This window comes from Pipistrellus kuhlii, unplaced genomic scaffold, assembly GCF_014108245.1.
Source record: "Pipistrellus kuhlii isolate mPipKuh1 unplaced genomic scaffold, mPipKuh1.p scaffold_m20_p_14, whole genome shotgun sequence".
In the NCBI taxonomy this organism is placed as follows: Eukaryota; Metazoa; Chordata; class Mammalia; order Chiroptera; family Vespertilionidae; genus Pipistrellus; species Pipistrellus kuhlii.
The window spans coordinates 46,195,376-46,214,002 of record NW_023425449.1 but is presented as its reverse complement, the minus strand read 5'-3'; the positions used below and the strand labels follow the sequence as shown (position 1 = coordinate 46,214,002).

At 46.4% G+C, this 18,627-nt stretch overlaps 1 protein-coding gene and 1 long non-coding RNA gene across 2 annotated transcripts in view; one reads left to right on the top strand and one right to left on the bottom strand.

The window, feature by feature from the left end:
- The first annotated feature begins 661 nt into the window (after window positions 1–661).
- Window positions 662–18,627, top strand: part of RIPK2 (receptor interacting serine/threonine kinase 2) — a 33,147-nt gene continuing 15,181 nt past the window's right edge. Inside the window, exons 1-4 of the mRNA XM_036437337.2 lie at window positions 662–989; window positions 5,639–5,792; window positions 8,945–9,100; window positions 18,016–18,173. Of these exons, the coding sequence (XP_036293230.1) occupies window positions 817–989; window positions 5,639–5,792; window positions 8,945–9,100; window positions 18,016–18,173 (641 nt within the window). The 5' untranslated portion in view covers window positions 662–816. The remainder of the gene's footprint in view (window positions 990–5,638; window positions 5,793–8,944; window positions 9,101–18,015; window positions 18,174–18,627) is intronic.
- LOC123652324 lies at window positions 11,707–12,744 on the bottom strand. Its single transcript, XR_006741602.1, has 2 exons — window positions 12,637–12,744; window positions 11,707–11,795 (listed from the first exon to the last, which is right to left on the bottom strand). It is a non-coding gene; the product is annotated as an uncharacterized LOC123652324 (long non-coding RNA).

Here is an 18,627-nt window from a genome sequence, read left to right as displayed (position 1 = left end):
CCCCCCCCCCCCACCCCCCACCCCCCACCCCCCACCACCACAGACCCGGGCAGCGCGGCCCCACAGGGCAGGGGAGGAATGGAGCCCGGCTCCTCCCCGCCAGCCAGCGGGTGAGAAGCGCGGGAGGCGCCCAGGAGAGGCGCGTGGGGGCGGGGCTGAGGAGCCAGTGTGAGGGGCGGGGAAGGAGCCAGTATGAAGGGCGGGGCCTGCGCTTGGGAAGAGGGCGGGGCTAAGGAGGAGCCAGTTGAGGGGCGGGGCCTGCGCGGGGCGGGGGGCGGGGCGGGGGAGAAGCCAGTGTGAAGGGCGGGGCCTGCACGGGGCGGAGGGCGGGGCTAAGGAGGAGCCAGTTGAGGGGCGGGGCCTGCGCGGGGCGGGGGGCGGGGCGGGGGAGAAGCCAGTGTGAAGGGCGGGGCCTGCACGGGGCGGAGGGCGGGGCTAAGGAGGAGCCAGTTGAGGGGCGGGGCCTGCGCGGGGCGGGGGGCGGGACTGGGGAGAAGCCAGTGTGAAGGGCGGGGCCTGCACGGGGCGGAGGGCGGGGCTAAGGAGGAGCCAGTGGAGGGGCGGGGCCCGCGCGGTGCCGCGGGCGGAGGGGCAAGACGGCGCGGGGCGGGGGGAGGCGCCTCACCGCCCAGGCCGCTGGGCCGCCAGTCTCAGACGGACTGCAGTCGGCACGGCTCCGGGGAAGCGGCGGCGGGCAGCCGCGTGGGCATGGGCGACCTGGCGACCTAGTGCCCACCGGCAGCAGCAGGTCTGGCCGCCCGCAGGGCGGGGCCGGAGCCGAGCGTGGGCCGCGGGAGCGGCCGCGCGGCCGGAGCCATGAGCGCCGAGCCCATCTGCAGCGCGCTGCCCGCCGTGCCCTCCCACAAGCTCGCCGACCTGCGCTTCCTCAGCCGCGGCGCGTCCGGCACCGTGTCGTCCGCGCGCCACGCCGACTGGCGCGTGCAGGTGGCGGTGAAGCACCTGCACATCCACACGCCGCTGCTCGACAGGTAGGCGCCCGCCCCGCCCCGCCCCTCGCGCTCCGGCCGCGCCGCCCGGGCTGGGCCGGGCGCGCTGTGGCGGCGAGCGGCGCGGTGCCGGGTGGCGGCCGCGGCTGCTCGCGCGGGAGGGCCGCCCGGGAAGGACTGTCTGCGCGGCCGGAAGCGCGGGCCGCCGGCTCTCGGAGGAGCGGGCGGTTTCGTTTCCAGAGCGCCGGACCCGCCTCGCTCGGGGCAGCCCCTGCCTGCCCCGCTCGCGGCCGCGCCCACTCCCTGCGCCCATCTCACCGGAGGCCCGAGGGCTCCCCGCCGGCTCGCGGGCCCGGCCGCCGCCGCCGCCGCCGGGAGTGTGAGAGCGGAGGGCGGCGGCCGCGCGGGCGGGGGCCGTGCGGAGTGGGCTCTGCGCAGGCGGGTTCGCGCCGAGGCCCTGGTCCTCCCAGAGCAGGCGGCGCCTCCGCCGGGACCTTCATTCAAGTTTGTGCCGCGTGGGCCAAGGGACGAAGTGGAAGTTCCCTTTCCTTACTCATGGACACTTCTCATAATCTAGAATTCTCCGTACGCTAGGAAACTAACTGTCGACAAGCAGCCGTGAGGCGGTGGACCAGCCATCACGGCCCTCTCCCGCGCGCCCACGGGAGCAGCCGCAGCGCAGGCGCCGTCTGAGCCGCTCCGCTCGGATCCAGCGGGAGAGGCTAGACGTGCAATGGCATCCGGCCTGGATGAGGTGTGCGTGTGTCTAGGGGCCACTTGAAAGAAAACTAGTTGATGTTTAGGGATTGGTCAGCCCTCCACACCTGATTTCTGCCCCCGAGAGGGCCTTCCCGGCTCTCCCAGCTCCTTATGTGCAGATGGGACTGGTGTGGTGGTCAAACACCCGGTAGACTAAGGTGACCAGATTTTAACATCATTGACCGGGGGTGGGGGTGGGGGGATGTTTCTTGATTAAAAATTTGGTCTATATGGAGCAACAAAAGTTTTCATAGAACGCAAAAATAGTATTGTGATATATTTTTTAAAATTTCAACATAAGTGCAATTTACAAATACAATAAACAAATAAAAATTATGTATAGTCTAAGTGTCACTTTCAAGGCTGGCGCTAGACTTTTTGCCACCACTATAAAATATAAATTATATGACTACTGTCTGCCAAATTCAAGAAATTTTATGTATTTATGAAATAAATACATAAATTATCTGAATAGCTGATTTGTAATAACATCACTTGTTTAACTAGCTTACTAGCACGCAGTACAATGTGTGTCATCTGAGAGACAGTTACAAAACGTTTTCGTCGTTGCCCATCCCAAAAAATGCCATTGTTCATTAAGTCCAAACAATAGTGGTCGAATTCTAACAACTGATCAACAATGCGAACTTTGATAAGCAGTTCTCGATAATCAGTACTCAACAATTTTTTGTTATTATTAAAACTTAACATTATAAAATTAACAAAAATAATATAAAACTCATATCCTGGCTAAATAGCCACATGGCTGCCAAAAACAGTATATTCCCTTCCCGTTCTCCTGCCGTTCCCTAGCTTGTCGTGCATTCTTTCCAAAAATCAGGACTTTTTTAAAACGCTGAGGGACGCGGGACATCTGGTCACCTTACTGTAGATGCCATAATTGATTTTTGGCTGGTCATCTTGGTGATACATCCATAGAAGCTGTATTTCACAGTTTTACATTTTTAAATAATAAAACCCTATTTTAAATTGTTTTGGCTTTTTTTGTTTTCCCACTCACTCAAAGTTCCCAAAACCTGATTTTAAGAACCCCCTTCTTCTCTGATCACACTGGAATGGAAAGAACACAGGCTTTTGAGTCCCCCGAGGGCACTTCAAACCTGACTCCACCTGCCCCTTGCTCTTGGTGTAGCCTCTAGAGAAGTACGAATGACGAATGACTGACGCCCCAGAGCCCTGAGTACAGCGGGATAATGAGCCCCTGTGACAGTGCCTAGGAAGTGGCTGACACTCAATAGCTCAGAGTAGAAGGTAGAAGACCTCATACCCATCCTGGGAGGAGGGCAGTACCAGCGAGACTTCCGCGGGTATCGTCTGTCTGAGGTTCTTTCTGAGTGTCCTGGAGGCTCGGGTGGTCTTGTCTCCCTGCCTGCGTGCTGCCTAGTAACTGTTTTGTTGGGAATATAGAACTGTTTTAACTTAGGGAATGTAGCTTTAATTAAAACTGGTCTCACAAACTGATTTAATTGGTTGCTTCATGGTTGGGATATAAAGTGGCTGAAGAAAAGGGGTGTGCCATTTTCCAAGTCTTGGATTTTAAACGTGTGTGTGTGTGTGTGTGTGTGTGTGTGTATTCAAAACATACATGACTAGGATTTTTCGGCTTATTGGTCTCTGTTTATTTTTAAAGCAGGCCTCATTATCTGGTCTGAAATGTCTGCTGCTTTTCTTATTGCAACAGCCATTCTTGCAGAGCTTGGTGCGACTCATCACCATCACTTACCCAGCAGGCTTCTTCTTGCGATGGTTCTCTTCTGTCAGTGCTGCGACCAACCCATTCATCCCCGTGAAAACTGATGGGTCCCCTTCTTCCTTCCCTTCCCCTCCCCCTCCCTCCCCTTCCCTTCCCCTCCCCCTCCCTCCCCTTCCCCCCCTCCCTCCCCTCCCCCTCCCCCTCCCCCTCCCCTCCCTTCCCCTCCCCCACCCTCTCCCCCTTCCCTCCCCTCTCTTTCTCCCCCACCCCCTCACCTCCCCGTTCACCACAACAGCCTGGACATCCTAGTGAGCTGGTGTTTTTCTTTCCATTCCCACTGTGGCCTTTAGTTTCAGACTTGCATTGCTTCACATCTTAACTAGTATCGTAGCTAACGCCCGACTCAAGCTCTACCTCTTTCTGCTGCTCCTACATCCTGCTGCCAAGTGAATCCTAAAAGTTTGTCCTGCTTATGTCATTTCTCTGCTTAAAAACCTGCAGTCCCAACTCGGGCCAGCAAACAGTGTCAACGCCCTCCCCCGGCTTCAGGACTCAGACATGGCCCTGCCGCCCTGGTCACCTCCGCCCCTTCGGGCTGCTGTGCGGCCTGATTCACAGGAAGCTGGGCCCTCACTCTCACTTCCTTGAACACATTTGGTGCTTGTCCATTAAACCGCTGCTGAGTGCCAGGCACGGCCCCGCCCTGGGGGCAGCCCCTCTCATTTTGGAGCCCACGTGGGCCTTAGATGCCCTTTCTCCAAAGGTAGATTCTGCCCACCTCCCTGACGACAGACTCCCGAGCCCAGTGTTCCCGCCTTCCTCTGGGTTCCCACAGTCCTCCATTTATTCAGTTAGTCACGTGTGTGTTTGTGGCACTAATCACATTCTGCCTTATATCTTAAGTTTTTTTAAATTTTTAATTTTATTAATGAATAATTGCCTTATATTTTATGTTTATTTTTCTTTTTAAATCTTTCCTTATTTTTAACTTTACTAATGAATAATTGGCAAATATAATTGATATAATTATATACAATCATGTGCCACTTAATGACAGGGACCAGTATAAGAGGTGCGTCCTTAGACGATTCTGTTGTCGTGCTCACGCACATCGTAAGGACACTGACACAGCCTTGGGCCGGTGCAGAGCCCGCTGCTCCCCCGGCCGTAAGCCGTGCAGCGTGTCCCTGTGTGAAACAGCACAGGTTAGACCTCAGGAGGGCTGCAGCGCCCCGGAGCCACAGGGCTGCTTCAGCTCCATTGTGATCTGCAGGACCACCATCCTGTGTGGCCACGGACTGCGTGTATGACTGTATTTAAGTATACTACATGATGATTTGACACGCATATATTGTGGAAAGGTTACCAAGTCACGGTAACTAACACATCCAAAGGCATACAGTTAGCCAACAGGTGTTTGAAAAGGTGTTCAGCATCACTTACCACCAGGAAAATGCAAATCAAAATCACAGTGAGTTTTTATTTTTCTTTAAAAAGATTTCTGGGCAGCTTGAGCGCACAGACTACGTTCATCTTTATGTTCTCCATAATGCTGGCACTTTTTATTCTTAATTAAGGTTCCATATTTATTTGTTTTATGTAGGAATAAGCAAATGGACCAGGACCCTGAGTCCCCCCAGGCACCTGTTAGAAGCACTCGCCTGTTCTCAGTGCTCGCTTCCTGGGCCCCAGAGGATAATTCCTGAGTAGCATTGATCCTCATGCAACTTAGTTATTTAAGAACCTAGTTATTTAAATCTACAACTTGAGATGTCTTAATAGTCAGGATATTTGGGGAATTTTTACATGGTATGCAACTATAAATTTAATATAATCGAATCAATCTGATAATCTTAATATAACATAAACTTAATAGTTTAATCAGTTCACACACCAATCGTTCTAATACTATAGACTTTGTAAACTTACCCAGAGTGTTCTTTCCTTTCCTAGTGAAATATCATAATGATAGCCTAGGCATAGCACTTTTTCCTGTCAGTGGCTTATAGAAGTTATTTTGGTCTGTAAACAAACTTGTAGACTATCGGGGTAGGTGTTTTCCCTACTTTAAATATGATGAAACTAAAGGACAGAGAGTTGCACAATTTACAAGAAGTCAAAAGCTAATTACTGAAAAAGTCCAGGCTAACTTATCATGGGCATGATAACTGTGTATTTTCCATTACTTTAAAGATAATTTTGCTTTCTTTTTCTTTAGTGAAAGAAATGATGTCTTAAGAGAAGCTGAAATTTTACACAAAGCTAGATTTAGTTACATTCTTCCAATTTTGGGAATTTGCAATGAGCCTGAATTTTTGGGAATAGTTACTGAATACATGCCAAATGGATCATTAAATGAACTCCTGCATAGGGTAAGTATTATACATTTTCAGTGGCTGTAATTCCGTTAATGAAGCTATAAAGTGCTTCGGTTATTTGGGGATCAATATAGATGAATCAAAAAAAGAATAATGAAAAACAACGCAGTGCTAAAGTTTCACCCTCTATGGCTTCTTTTGTGTTAAAAATAATGTGAAGCCAGGCCTTCTATGCTAAGTGGTCGAGGTTCTTTTGCTTAGGTTACTGAGTTCCACACTGAATTCCAGTCCATGTGTGTAATCAGGTCTGCATGAGAGAGAGGAAAGGTAAAGGGCACACTGCATGGTCCACTGTCAGGCCGGATTTTATTTTATGTTAAGGACAACTTAGGATTCAAACTGATGTCAATAGTACCAGTTCATAAAATTCTTAATTACTGGGCCAGATATGTCTGTCGCTGAGGACCAAATGCATTGGCTTTTTATGACTGAGAATGGTGTGCGCCGCTTACTTTTTTCTCCAGGAACCAGGAACTCTGGCTTTGATTGGCATCCCATCAGGAAACAGATTTGGGGACCTCATTCTCAGACTGTGTGTGTGCATCTGTTTGCTGGAGTGGATATGATCTCCAGCCTGCAGTTTCTCTTAATCAATCTTTTTAAAACGCTCAATCTAGCCCTAGCTGGTTGGCTCAGTGGATAGAGCGTCAGCCCGCGGACTGCAGGGTTCGGGTTCAGTTCCAGTCAGGGCACATGCCCGAGGTGTGTGCTTGGTCCCCAGTGCGGGGTGAGCAGGAGGCAGCTGATCAATGATTCTCTCATCATTGATGCTTCTATCTCTTCCCTCTTCCTTCGGCTCTGAAATCAATAAAACATGTTACAAACAACAATACTCAGTCTACTTAGCGAGGTTGGTTTAGTTTAAACTAGGTAATATAAAGTGTAAAATCCTAAATCCCTGTCCATCTGTGTTCTGATGGGAGGAAGGGGCTGCTGGCAGCACAGCCTCTGGGGGAGGGACTTCCTCTTTGCCTGGGACACATCACGTTCTGGGTAAAGCAGGATGGGGTCAATGTGTGAGGTGTGTGTAACCACCACCGCAGCCCAGATGCACGTATTAATCCAGCACAACTTCTTTTTGAGAAAGAAGTAGGAATTCTAATGTGTGCTTCCCACACCCAGTGCGCAGATGTTCGGGCAGCCAGGTCTGAGCCTCCAGAATTCTAGAGCCTCCACAGGGACTGCCAACTCCTGGAAGGAGCCCTGGCCAGAAGTTCCCATGTCACACATGTGCAGAGAGGACTTCTCCCTCTGTCACCGACATAATTGTCAGAAAGTTACCTTTTGATGGAGTAAAAGATTCAGTCACTGAGTGGACGGGGCTCTGTATATATCAGAGGAACTAATGTTCAGCATGAGAATTTGTGTTTCTTTGGTTTCCTGTATTGTATTATTAGGGGGTTTGCCTTGAAGCACCCCTCCTGCCCTCATGAAAGATTGCTGAAATAAGTCAAAATCCAGTATCAGCACAAAGTATTCCAACCCACTTTCATGCCAGGTGATCACTGAACTATAAGCTGATCCATTTGCAGAAAAAAACTCTTTTTAAAAAAAGATATATTTTATTGATTTTGTACAGAGAGGAAGGGAGAGAGATAGAGAGCTAGAAACATCGATGAGGGAGAGTCATCGATCAGCTGCCTCTTGCACATCCCCCACTGGGGATATGCCCGCAACCAAGGTACATGCCCTTGACCGGAATCGAACCCGGGTCCCTTCAGTCCCCAAGCCGACGCTCTATCCATTGAGCCAAACCGGTTTCAGCAGGGAAAAAAAAAAAAAAAAACCTCTTAAGCACAGTTTGGAGCTTTCAGTAGAAGCATAGAAAATATGCCCAGATAGCCGGGACCGGTTTGGCTCAGTGGATAGAGCGTCGGCCTGGGGACTGAAAGGTCCCGGGTTTGATTCCGGTCAAGGGCATGTACCTTGGTTGCGGGCACATCCCCAGTAGGGGGTGTGCAAGAGGCAGCTGGTCGATGTTTCTCTCTCATTGACGTTTCTAACTCTCTGTTCCTCTCAATTCCTCTCTGTGTAAAATCAATAAAATGTATTTAAAAAAAAAGAAAAAAAGAAAAGAAAATATGCCCAGATAGAAAATATGCTCAGGGCCTGGTGCCTGATGATTCACTGAGAACCTTCCCTAGATACCTGATTTTTCTGAGTATACTCATTTTCCTAAGGTTCTGATTAAAATTTTATGTTCAGCTGGGACCGGTTTGGCTCAGTGGATAGAGCGTCTACCTGCCGACTGGAAGGTCCCGGGTTCGATTCCGGTCAAGGGCATGTACTGTGGTTGCGGGCACATCCCCAGTAGGGGGTGTGCAAGAGGCAGCTGATCGATGATTCTCTCTCATCGATGTTTCTAACTCTCTATCCCTCTCTCTTCCTCTCTGTGAAAAATCAATAAAAAATATATTAAAATTTTATGTTCAGAATTTATTTAATGAAAGTTCAAATGGATATCACTTGTAAGTACCAAGAAATATAAAACATTGCTTTAAATGTCTGCAATATAAATGCTTTATAAGTAAATATGAACTTTGCCTTCTTCATAAAAATAAAATTCAAGGTTAATTTTTCAAGTTGAAATGTAAATAAATTAATTACATTAGTAAAAGTGTGAAATATTAATGCTTAGTCAATAAATATAATATGGTCATACTTTTTAATAGATACAATGATTAATTTTATATTAATCAGAAAGTTAAAACATTAATTTGAATAAATGGTTTGGTACATACTAGAAACAAATTATGTGTCTGTGTGCTCTCATGTGTGCACAGGCCACTTGATATAAGCCATAAAATGGGGAGGTGGGTATGTGTGTATGTGCATGAGTGTTACATAGATTAAAAAGTAATTGAAACTGTGCCAACTGAAAAAAGATAACCAATATCATGTAGTTACATTACCAATATAGACTAAAAGGGAATAAGTATCAGTACTATAAAGTTATTTTCTCTTAAGGGTTAGGGAAATAGGATACAGTGATGTTGATGTCAAATTTGTTACTATGTAAAATAAATGAGCTTATATTTTGACCTTAATTTATGCTGTATTTCTCATTGAACATTTAACTTCCTAAGTATGAATGTATGGAAATTTGGCCACTGACTTTGGCTTTGTGTCTTCTTGCATATATGAAGAAAACGGAATATCCGGAAGTGGCCTGGCCACTGAGATTCCGCATCCTGCATGAAATCGCCCTGGGCGTGAACTACCTGCACAATATGAACCCTCCTCTTCTGCATCATGACCTGAAGACTCAGAATATCTTATTGGATAATGAATTTCATGTTAAGGTCATTACTTTTTTTTTTTTTTTTTTTTAAGTTATGTACATCCTTTGAAAAATCATTAGTAATTTTTTCACCTGGTCAAATGAATCTCTCCCTTTTCCATGTCCCTGTTACACTACAGAGATAGACCCATTACAGCACAAAATACAAAATGATTACATTCTGGATTGAAATTGTGGAGCACACCTTTTTTAACTTTCATTTTTGAATTTGTTATAGATTCATACCAAGTTTCCAAAGTAATACAGAGAGGTCCCATGTGCCCTTTACTCATTTTCTGCCAGTGGTTGCATCACACATAATGACAGTACAATTTCAAGATCAAGAATTTGGCTTTGGTGCGATGGACACATGTAGTTCTGTGTCACTTGATCACTGAGCTCAGCGCCCACACCACAGAGCACTCATGTGCTCCTTCCAGCCACACCCTCCTGCCCTGCGCCATCCCTGGCCCAGGAAACCACCCACCTGCTTTCCTCCTCTTGCATCTCGTCAATTCGGGGAGCTTCCTAAACAGAATCATAGTGTGGGAGACGTTGAGATTGGCTTTGTTTACTTAGCATAATGCCTTTGAGATCCAACCAAGTTGTTACTTGCATTAGTAATTGTTCTTTGTTTATTGCTGAAGAGATCCCACATATGGGAATACCCCTTGTTTATTCGCCTGTTGAGAGACATTGGTCATTCCAGTCTTTGGCAATTATTAGAAAGTTCCCACAAAAACTCCTGTACAACTTTTGAATGAACATTAATTTTCATTCCTCTAGGATAGATGCCCAACTACTTGGTCACATGGTAAGAGTACATTTAGCTTTTTAAGATCTATTTTATCCAACTACTTTCCACCCGAGTGGCTGCACCATTTTATATTCCACCAGCCATGCATTCTAAGACCCAGCTTTTCCACATCCTCGCCAGCATTTGGAGTTACCACCAGTTTTTATTTTGTCTGTTCTGACAAATTTGTTATAATAGCTCGTTGTGGTCTTAATTTGTACCTTCTTAATGGCTAATGATGAGCACCCTCTCATGTGCCATGTGTCATCTGTATACCTTTTCAGTGAAATGCTATGTCTGAAGCCATTTTCTGATGGGATTTTTGAGGTTTTCTTTACTGTCGGTTTTGAGAGTTGTATGTGTTTTCTTGATATGAGTCCTTCATCAGATATGTAGTTTGCTGGTGCATAGCTCGTTCTCCTGGTGCATAGCTCATTCTTTTCATTCTTTAAGCAAGTTCTTTCACAAAGATTTATTTCACAAAATCTTTCATTTTATGAAGTTCAGCTAACCATGTTTTTCTTTTAGGGTCATGCTTTCACTGTCATGACTAAGCACTCTTCAGTAAGCATAGGTATTGAAGATTTTCTTCTAGCTTATCTTCTAAAAGTTGTATCATTTTATGCTTTCGAGTTAATTTTTTCACTTTGAATTAATGTTGTATAAAGGAAAAGATGTAGGCATCTAACGGCAGCAGATATAGGGATTTCAATTACCCTTCTTAATACTAAAGTAGCTCTTTTTTACATAATATTTTGCTACATTTCAATCAATAATATATATGATTGAAGATTATTTTAAATATTAAAAATGTTCAAATAACTAATGGGGAAATTGGAACAATAGAAAAATTAGTGCAAAAAAAATGTAAGAAAATTTAAGTGAAAAATAAACCTTTGCTGATAGCACTTCCTCAGCCTTGCTAGCAAGAGAGACTAGCCGATGACATCAGTTAGGGACCCTGCTTCAGCTCTTGCGGCCTCACTGCAGCCATCCCTAGCCCCCAGGCAGTTATCCCGTGACGGGTGTTTCAACATCCATCCTGGAATGACTGCCATTTCTTATGTGATCAGCCAACACTCCTCCCCTGCCGCTCCTGCCGCTCCTGCCCACGGGCTCCAGTTCTGCCTCTGCAGGACAGCCCTGCCCCTATTTGGAAGCTATCGCTCTGCCTCAGACTGCCTGCTACCACCCCTAGCACTATTTAGATGAATCTGTGTTTCAGTCACTCAAATGTTGGTCCTCAGAACTGAACAAAACACTCTCCACTGTAGAATTGAAGGGAGGGTCCTTTACCCTAGTCCTAAAGACGTTACTTAACAGTTCCTTATAATTTATTAGCTCTGGGGGAGCAGCCATATCCCCACAGGCAGGTTGGGTCAACAGCAAGCCCTGAGGTCCGTTCTTTTCATGCATCACCACTCGAGCCACGCCGCCTCTTCATGTGCTCTACAGAGTGCATCCCGGCAGCAGAGCTTGGTCTATCTGCTGAGTGACTTCCAGATCTCTGCGGCCAGGGATGCAGTTAGCAGCACATTGACATGTTTTGTGATACACAGCTTGCTCTCACATTGACGCTGCCGGTAGTGCCGCTCCTTCCGCGAGCAGTCCCGTGAGCACGGAACTTCCGGGACTGTCCACGCGCACAGCAGCAGCCTGCGGTCTGAAATTGACACTGGTTTCCGCTTAACTTTTGTTTTTCATGAATTCTTGCTGGCTCTTTCATTAATTGCTCATTGAGTTTTATAAATTTTCTAAAATTTTAAAACCGGGGGTAAGGATAGTCTCCCGCCAGTATGGAAACTTGTGAAATCAATAATATTTTTCCTTTGTAAAAATCAGAATGACTTTCACTTTTCTCATATGCTATCCCACAAAGAACACTGATAGTACTGGGAAGTATTTGCAAATTCTCAAGAAACTGAAGTGGGGGTCTCAGAAGATGAGAGAGAGCAAGATATTGAAAACATGCTGAAAGAAATAGTGACAGAAAACTTCCCCCACCTGGTGAAAGAATTAGTCTTACAAGTCCAGGAAGCGCACAGAACTCCAAACAAAAGGAATCCAAAGAGGACCACACCAAGACAAATCATAATTAAAATTCCAAGAGCAAAAGACAAAGAGAGAATATTAAAAGCAGCAAGAGAAAAGCGGGTACCTATAAAGGAGCACCTATACAATTATCAGCTGATTTCTCAACAGAAACCATGCAGGCCAGACGGGAATGGCAAGAAATATTCAAGGTGATGAATAGTAAGAACCTACAGCCAAAGATAATCTATCCAGCAAAGCTATCACTCAGAATCGAAGGTCAGATAAAGACCTTCACTAATAAAAAAAAAGCTAAATGAGTTCATCACCACCAAACCAGAATTATATGAATTGCTGAAGGGGGTTCTTTCGGAAGAGAAAGTAAATAAAGATAAAAATTATGAACAACGAATACGTAACTATCAACAAGTGAATCTAAAAACCAAGGAAATTTTTTTTTTTAAATCTGATGAACAATATTAACTGGTGAATATAATAGAATCAGAGGTATGGAAGGGTAGTGAACTGACGATTCTTGGGGAAAGGGGGAGAGGGGGATGTGGGAAGAGACTGAACATAAACTGTGCACCTATGGATGAGGACAATGGGGAGTGGGGAAAGGGCAGAGGGTGGGGTGGGAACCTGGTGGAGGAGAGCAATGGAGGCGGGGGGGGGAATAAAGGAACATTTGTAATAATATGAACAATAAAAATTTATTTAAATAAAAGAACCTGAAGTGTATATAAAATACCTAAGACTTGCATTTTATAACCCTTTCAACTTCCTTGGAGTTGGCTTTCTGCGACTCAGTTCAGAGAATACAGAAGCAAAGTAACAGGCAATCATTCTCTTCTTTGATCAGAGAGCACCTTGGTCTTTGATGTGAATAGAATGTTTAAATAGTTTGGCTTGATGTATTTTTGTAAATTTTAATTAACTGTAGCACATACAGATAGAACTGTGACTTTTCTAATACTATTCTTATAAATTAGCAACATTCTCTTGTATTTACTGTGTCTTCACTGTTTATTTCATACATGTTCCTTAAAAGTAAAGAGTCAGCCTGACCAGCGTGGCTCTGTGGCTGAGTGTCAACCCATGAACCACGAAGTCATAGTTCCATTCCTAGTCAGAGCACTTGCCTACATGCAGGCTCACTCCCCAGTATAGGGTGTGCAAGAGGCAGCCAGTAATGATTCTCATCATCGCTGTTTCTATCTCCCTCTCCTTCTCCCTTCCTCTCTGAAATCAACAAAACCATATTTTAAAAAAAAAGCAAAAATTCCTGCCCTGTCCATGCTCAGTGGTTAGAGAATCAACCCAAGGACCAGGTTTGATTCCCAGTCAAGGACACATACCTGGTGGCAGATTTGATCCTCAGCTTGGGTCGGAGCACCTGCAGAAAGCAACCAATCAATGGGTCCCTCTCTGTCAACATTTCTCTCTGTCTTTCCCTCCCTCCCTTCCACTCTTGAAAAATCAGTGGAAAAAATATCCTCAGATAAGGATTAAAAAAAATAATAAAATATATATATATATATATATATATATATATATATATATATACACACACACAATAAAATAAAAGTAAAAATTCATCATGACTCAACAAATGTAAGAATTATCTATCTACTTATCTTCTTGGAAGAACCTTTAAATGAAGTGCAAAACATCTGTAAAAGTACTTAATAAAATTAAATGTAAATTTACACCTTTTTACAGATTTTTAAAGTACAATTTCTTACTGGAATGCTAATCAGAAACATAGTATCTAAAAGAAAAATGTTCAAATATGAGAAGAACCAAGATGGCGGCATAGATAAATGCCTGTACTTGCTGACTCTCACAACCCATCAAAATTACAACTGAAATACAGAACTAACCATCATTCAGAACCACCTGAAATCTGGCTGAATAGAAGTCCTACAACTAGAGAAGTAAAGAAAGCACACTGAGACTGGTAGGAGGCAGAGGCGTGGAATGGGCTGGTCTGACACCTATGTGTGTGCTATTTCTTTAATCGGGAGGGAGATCATCTCAATGGAGTCCTCCCTTGAGGAGCAAGGGGTCTGAGCCCCACACCAGCCCAGGCCAGGGCTCCAGAGCTGGAAAGAGAGGTCCCTGTAACTTCAGGCTATAAAATCAGCAGGGGTTGTGGCTGAGGGACACGGAGGCCTCCTCCCAGACACGTATTCTTGCAGGGGTCATTGTTCTTGTGCTGGGATCTCCCCTATCACAGGGCTGCCTAGCAACCATATGGGAGTCTCCATTAGCCTAGAGCACACTGTTTGCTCTGTCCTTGGGAGTCCCTGAGACCCTGTCCTATCCAATTCACAGGCCCACCCTAGCTGTTTGGATCAGCTTTTCTATATGAATGGCCTGTCCTGGCTCAGGCTTCAGACTTTGCTAAAATTTCTTAAGCTGCTGCTAGTGACAGTGTACCCCCAAAACCAATAAAAGGCCCAAGTCCTGCCACTCACAGCAGCCTGCCCATACACATGGGCCTTACCTGGGCACCTACAAACCCAATACAAACTGCAAATAGCAGCCATCTGCAGATCCCTCTGTATCTCCTGCCAGTTGGCCCCAGGCAATGGCTGACTTTGCACCTCCCTGGAGGCCCTAGAGCCAATGCACCCATAGATTGCTTCAGACCATAGCAAATTACAACTCTACACAGCCACAAGTGAGACACTCAAGAGGCAGACTCAGTGAGCACCAAAGCCCCACTGAAGCAAGTCCTGCTCTATAGAGGTGTTTCCTGCACAGCAGCTCTCCCATTTTAGCTACAGCTGGTCCTCACAGCCAATTGGCCTGGAGGTCAATCCCCTCCAGTGATGCCAACAGCAATCAAGGCTCAACTACAACAAGACTGTGCACACAGCCCACACAGGATAGCACCTAGAGTGCCCAGGTCAGATGACTGGGGAGGCTGAGCTGCTGGGCCCTACTGGATATCTATTACATAAAGCCACTCTACCAACCCCAGGAGACATAGCAGCTCTCTCTACCTAATACATAGAAACAAACACAGGGAAGCAGCCAAAATGTGGAGACAAAAAATCATGTCACAAATTAGAGAAATGGAAGAAAGAAAATTACTGGATACAGAGTTCAAAATCATAGTTACAAGATTATCCAAGAATCTTCATGAGACTTTTCAAGGACCTTAAAATACCAAAGACCTGAAAAAGAGAAGTCAGAAATTAAGCATACATTAACCAAAATAAAGAATAATTTAAGGGATCCAACAGTAGAGTAGAGGATGCTGAGAGTCAAATTTGTGGAATATGAGGAAGCATGAAACACCCAATCAGAAGAGCAAAAAAATAAAAATAAAATAAAAAAAGTTTCCAAAAATATGAAGATAGTGTAAGTAGCCTCTGGGACAACTTCAGGCCTACCAACATTTGCATAATGGCAGTGCCAGAAGAAGAAGAGAGAAAGCAAGATATTGAAAACCTATTTGAAGAAATAATGACTGAAAACTTCCTCCACCTGGTGAAAGAAATAGACTTACAAGTCCAGGAAGCACAGAGAACCTAAACCAAGAGAAACCCAAAGACGACCACACCAAGACACGCCATAATTAAAATGCCAAGAGCAAAAGATAAAGAGGAAATCTTAAAAGCAGCAAGAGAAAAACAGTAACCTACAAGGGAGCACCCATATAACTGTCAGCTGATTTTTCAACAGAAGCTATGCAGTCCAGACGGGAGTGGCAAGAAATATACAAAGTGATGAACAGCAAGAACCTACAACCAAGATTACGCTACCTAGCAAAGCTATCATGTAGAATTGAAGGTCAGATAAAGAGCTTCACAGATAAGAAAAAGCTAAAGGAGTTCATCACCACCAAACCAGTATTATATGAAATGCTGAAGGACACTCTTTAAGAAAAAGAAGAGACAAAAACTATGAACAATAAAATGGCAACAGATACCTATCAACAATTAAACCTAAAAATCAAAATAAACGAATAAGAAATCTAATGCACAAAATAAACTGGTGAATAAAATAGAAGCAGAAGCATGGAACAGACTGACGGATCTCAGAAGGATGTGGGGGGAGATTACCAAAGATCTTACCTATTAACACAGACTATAAGGTGGTGAAGGGGCAAGGTGGGAACTGTGGGGGGGGGGGGGGGGAATGGAAGGGGGGGGGGTAGGGGAGACGACATCTGTAATACTCTCAATAATAAATATTTTTTAAAAGAAAACGAAATTGTTTATACTAATTAAGCTCAATTTAGACTTTTCCACTTTAAAAAGTATACATTCCATTTGGTTATCTGTTGGTCAGGTGTCCATTAGGGGGTCTTAGATACAAATGAAGCAGTGACAGGCATCTTTGAAGATGAAGTGTGTGTTCTGTCTGTCCTCCCCGGAGCCAGAGCGCTCAGGGGCTTCCTCGCAGCTTGTTTGCCTTGCACAGGGATAGTGTGTGTGAACAGAGGGAGCTGATCCAGGGGGCTGGCGGGATTGTGGCTGATTGGCATGAGGCGTGTGTTTTCATGTTGAGTTTGAGAAGAAAACCTTTAGCCTGGAAATGCATGCGGAGAGCCTGTGTGGGGACAGGGTCTGCCTGCATTGCTGAGGGGTCATCTGGCCTCGAGCTGCGCTCCCCCTTCTCCTTTTGCAAGAGACGCAGCCTAAGAGCCCTGCCTTTCGTGGGGACGCTGTGTGACAGGAGGGAGACGCCTGGGCCGTGTGAAAGCCAGACTCAGCAGGAGCGAGGACCCTGGCAGTCTCCAGGCCAGGGAGAAGACAGAGAGGAGACCGTGTGTGCGTAGGGGAGCAATGGGAAGCACGCTCAGGCTGTGCTTGCTCTCACTCCATCCAGGCCAACACAGAGAACAGTTGTTTGCAAATGAGGGCTCCGGTATACATGAGGCTACACCCTACTTTTTTAGCACCTTTCTCTCTGACAGGGATAAACTGGGCTGTCCTAGAATGCTTCTTACCCTGCAGATGGCGTCAGGAGCAGTGTTGCCTTCCGAGGTGGAGGGAGGAGCAGTTTCAGTGCCGGGTCCGGAGCTCCCTGGAGCCCGCACACCCGGAGCCTTGGCCTGAGCCTGGCTCTGGGATGGGTGCATTGTGTGGACAGAGCAGCCTTCAGGAAGGAGTCCTGTGAGGAGCACCTCAGCAATGCCCGCTCAGCCCGTTTGGATCCTTCAGCACAACCCATGGTCCCCAGAATTATCACTCGCAGGCCACAGATGGGTCATCGAGGCACAGAGAAATGTTAACACTGCTCTTGTTCCACCCCTCCCCTTTGGAGTGGGACCATATTGTATCTCAAATTCATCTACACACTGAACAGAAGATTTCTTGTTGAAACTAGTGAAAATATGGGTGTTAAACAACAAGCACAGTGTCCTGGCTCAGCTGCCCTGCTCCTGGGAGCTCCACAGTGGCGGCCTGCAGACCCACAGCCATCTGCGAGGAAGAGCCTCCGCCCGCTGGACGTGTGTCTCCTTACCGTTTGTCTTCCGTTTTTAAAAAATAAGGCACCTTTTAAATACTGAGCTGGCAGGCAGAGTGTCACATGTGCAGGGGCTTACAGATAAAACTGAAGGACGGGCAGAAGCACAGGCCGGTCCGTGCCAATGCTGTAGGTGTCGTTGGCGTGGGCGTAGTGCTTTATCCTGATGGCACTGCTGCCCACAGACCTGGTTCACCCGGGAGGAGCATGAACCATAGGCTTACAAACTGCACACTGTAGGTATTTGCTTCTCTCAGAATGCAAGGCTGCTATTCTAGAGCGCTATGAACAAGAACACGTAAGCCTGAGCCATGATAACTGGAGTGAGGCTCCCACGCGATGAGGAGGTCAGCTCGGAGCGGCAGGTGGTTTGAGAAGCACATGCTGTGAAGCTGCTTGTCAGAAACAGCGTGTGCATCACTCAGAACACGGGAAAACGCCCCCTGTCCTCTGCAGAAGCTGCCTCTGAACCCTGTGGTGCTAAACTTCCATCCACTACTGGGCTCGGCACTACAGAATCAAAGAGCCTAGTGGCGTGTGTAAAAATGAAATGTTAACATATTGTATATAACATGGTTTAAAGAGAACATCTCTAAATTCGATCCCTGGCTCTTCCCTCACAGATCGCAGATTTTGGCTTATCGAAGTGGCGCCTGATGTCCCTGTCACAGTCACGGAACAGTAAGGCTGCCCCCGAAGGCGGGACCATCATTTACATGCCGCCCGAGAACTACGAGCCGGGGCAGAAAGCGAGGGCCAGCGTCAAGCACGACATATACAGGTGCGGCGCCGCTTGCTCAGCTCACCGCTGAGCGTGGAGGGAGCAGTCAGCACTGGGAAGCTGCAGTGGGAGGGTGGGGGGAACAGGGGAGCCCACGTGTGGGGGACGGGAGCCCACGTGTGGGGGAAACGGAGGCAAGGCCACGTGGGGAAATAAAGAGAGCCACGGTGACAAGTGTTTCTGAATTTAAGGACGCCTTGCTTTAAGCCACATTGAGATCCTTGAAAACATTTTGAAGCGCATCTATTCTCCTATCCATTTACGATGTAATGCTCCAGGGATCTATCACTAAAATGTGACTTTGATGTAGGTGGGGGAGGGGACATACGGAAAGGACAGCCTTTGTTTATTGCTCTCTATTTTGTGTGAATAATAAAACTCTGTAATTAGAGGATATAGCTTATCCACGTGTTTAAGAATGATTATTAAATGATTCATAAGCTATTTATGCATA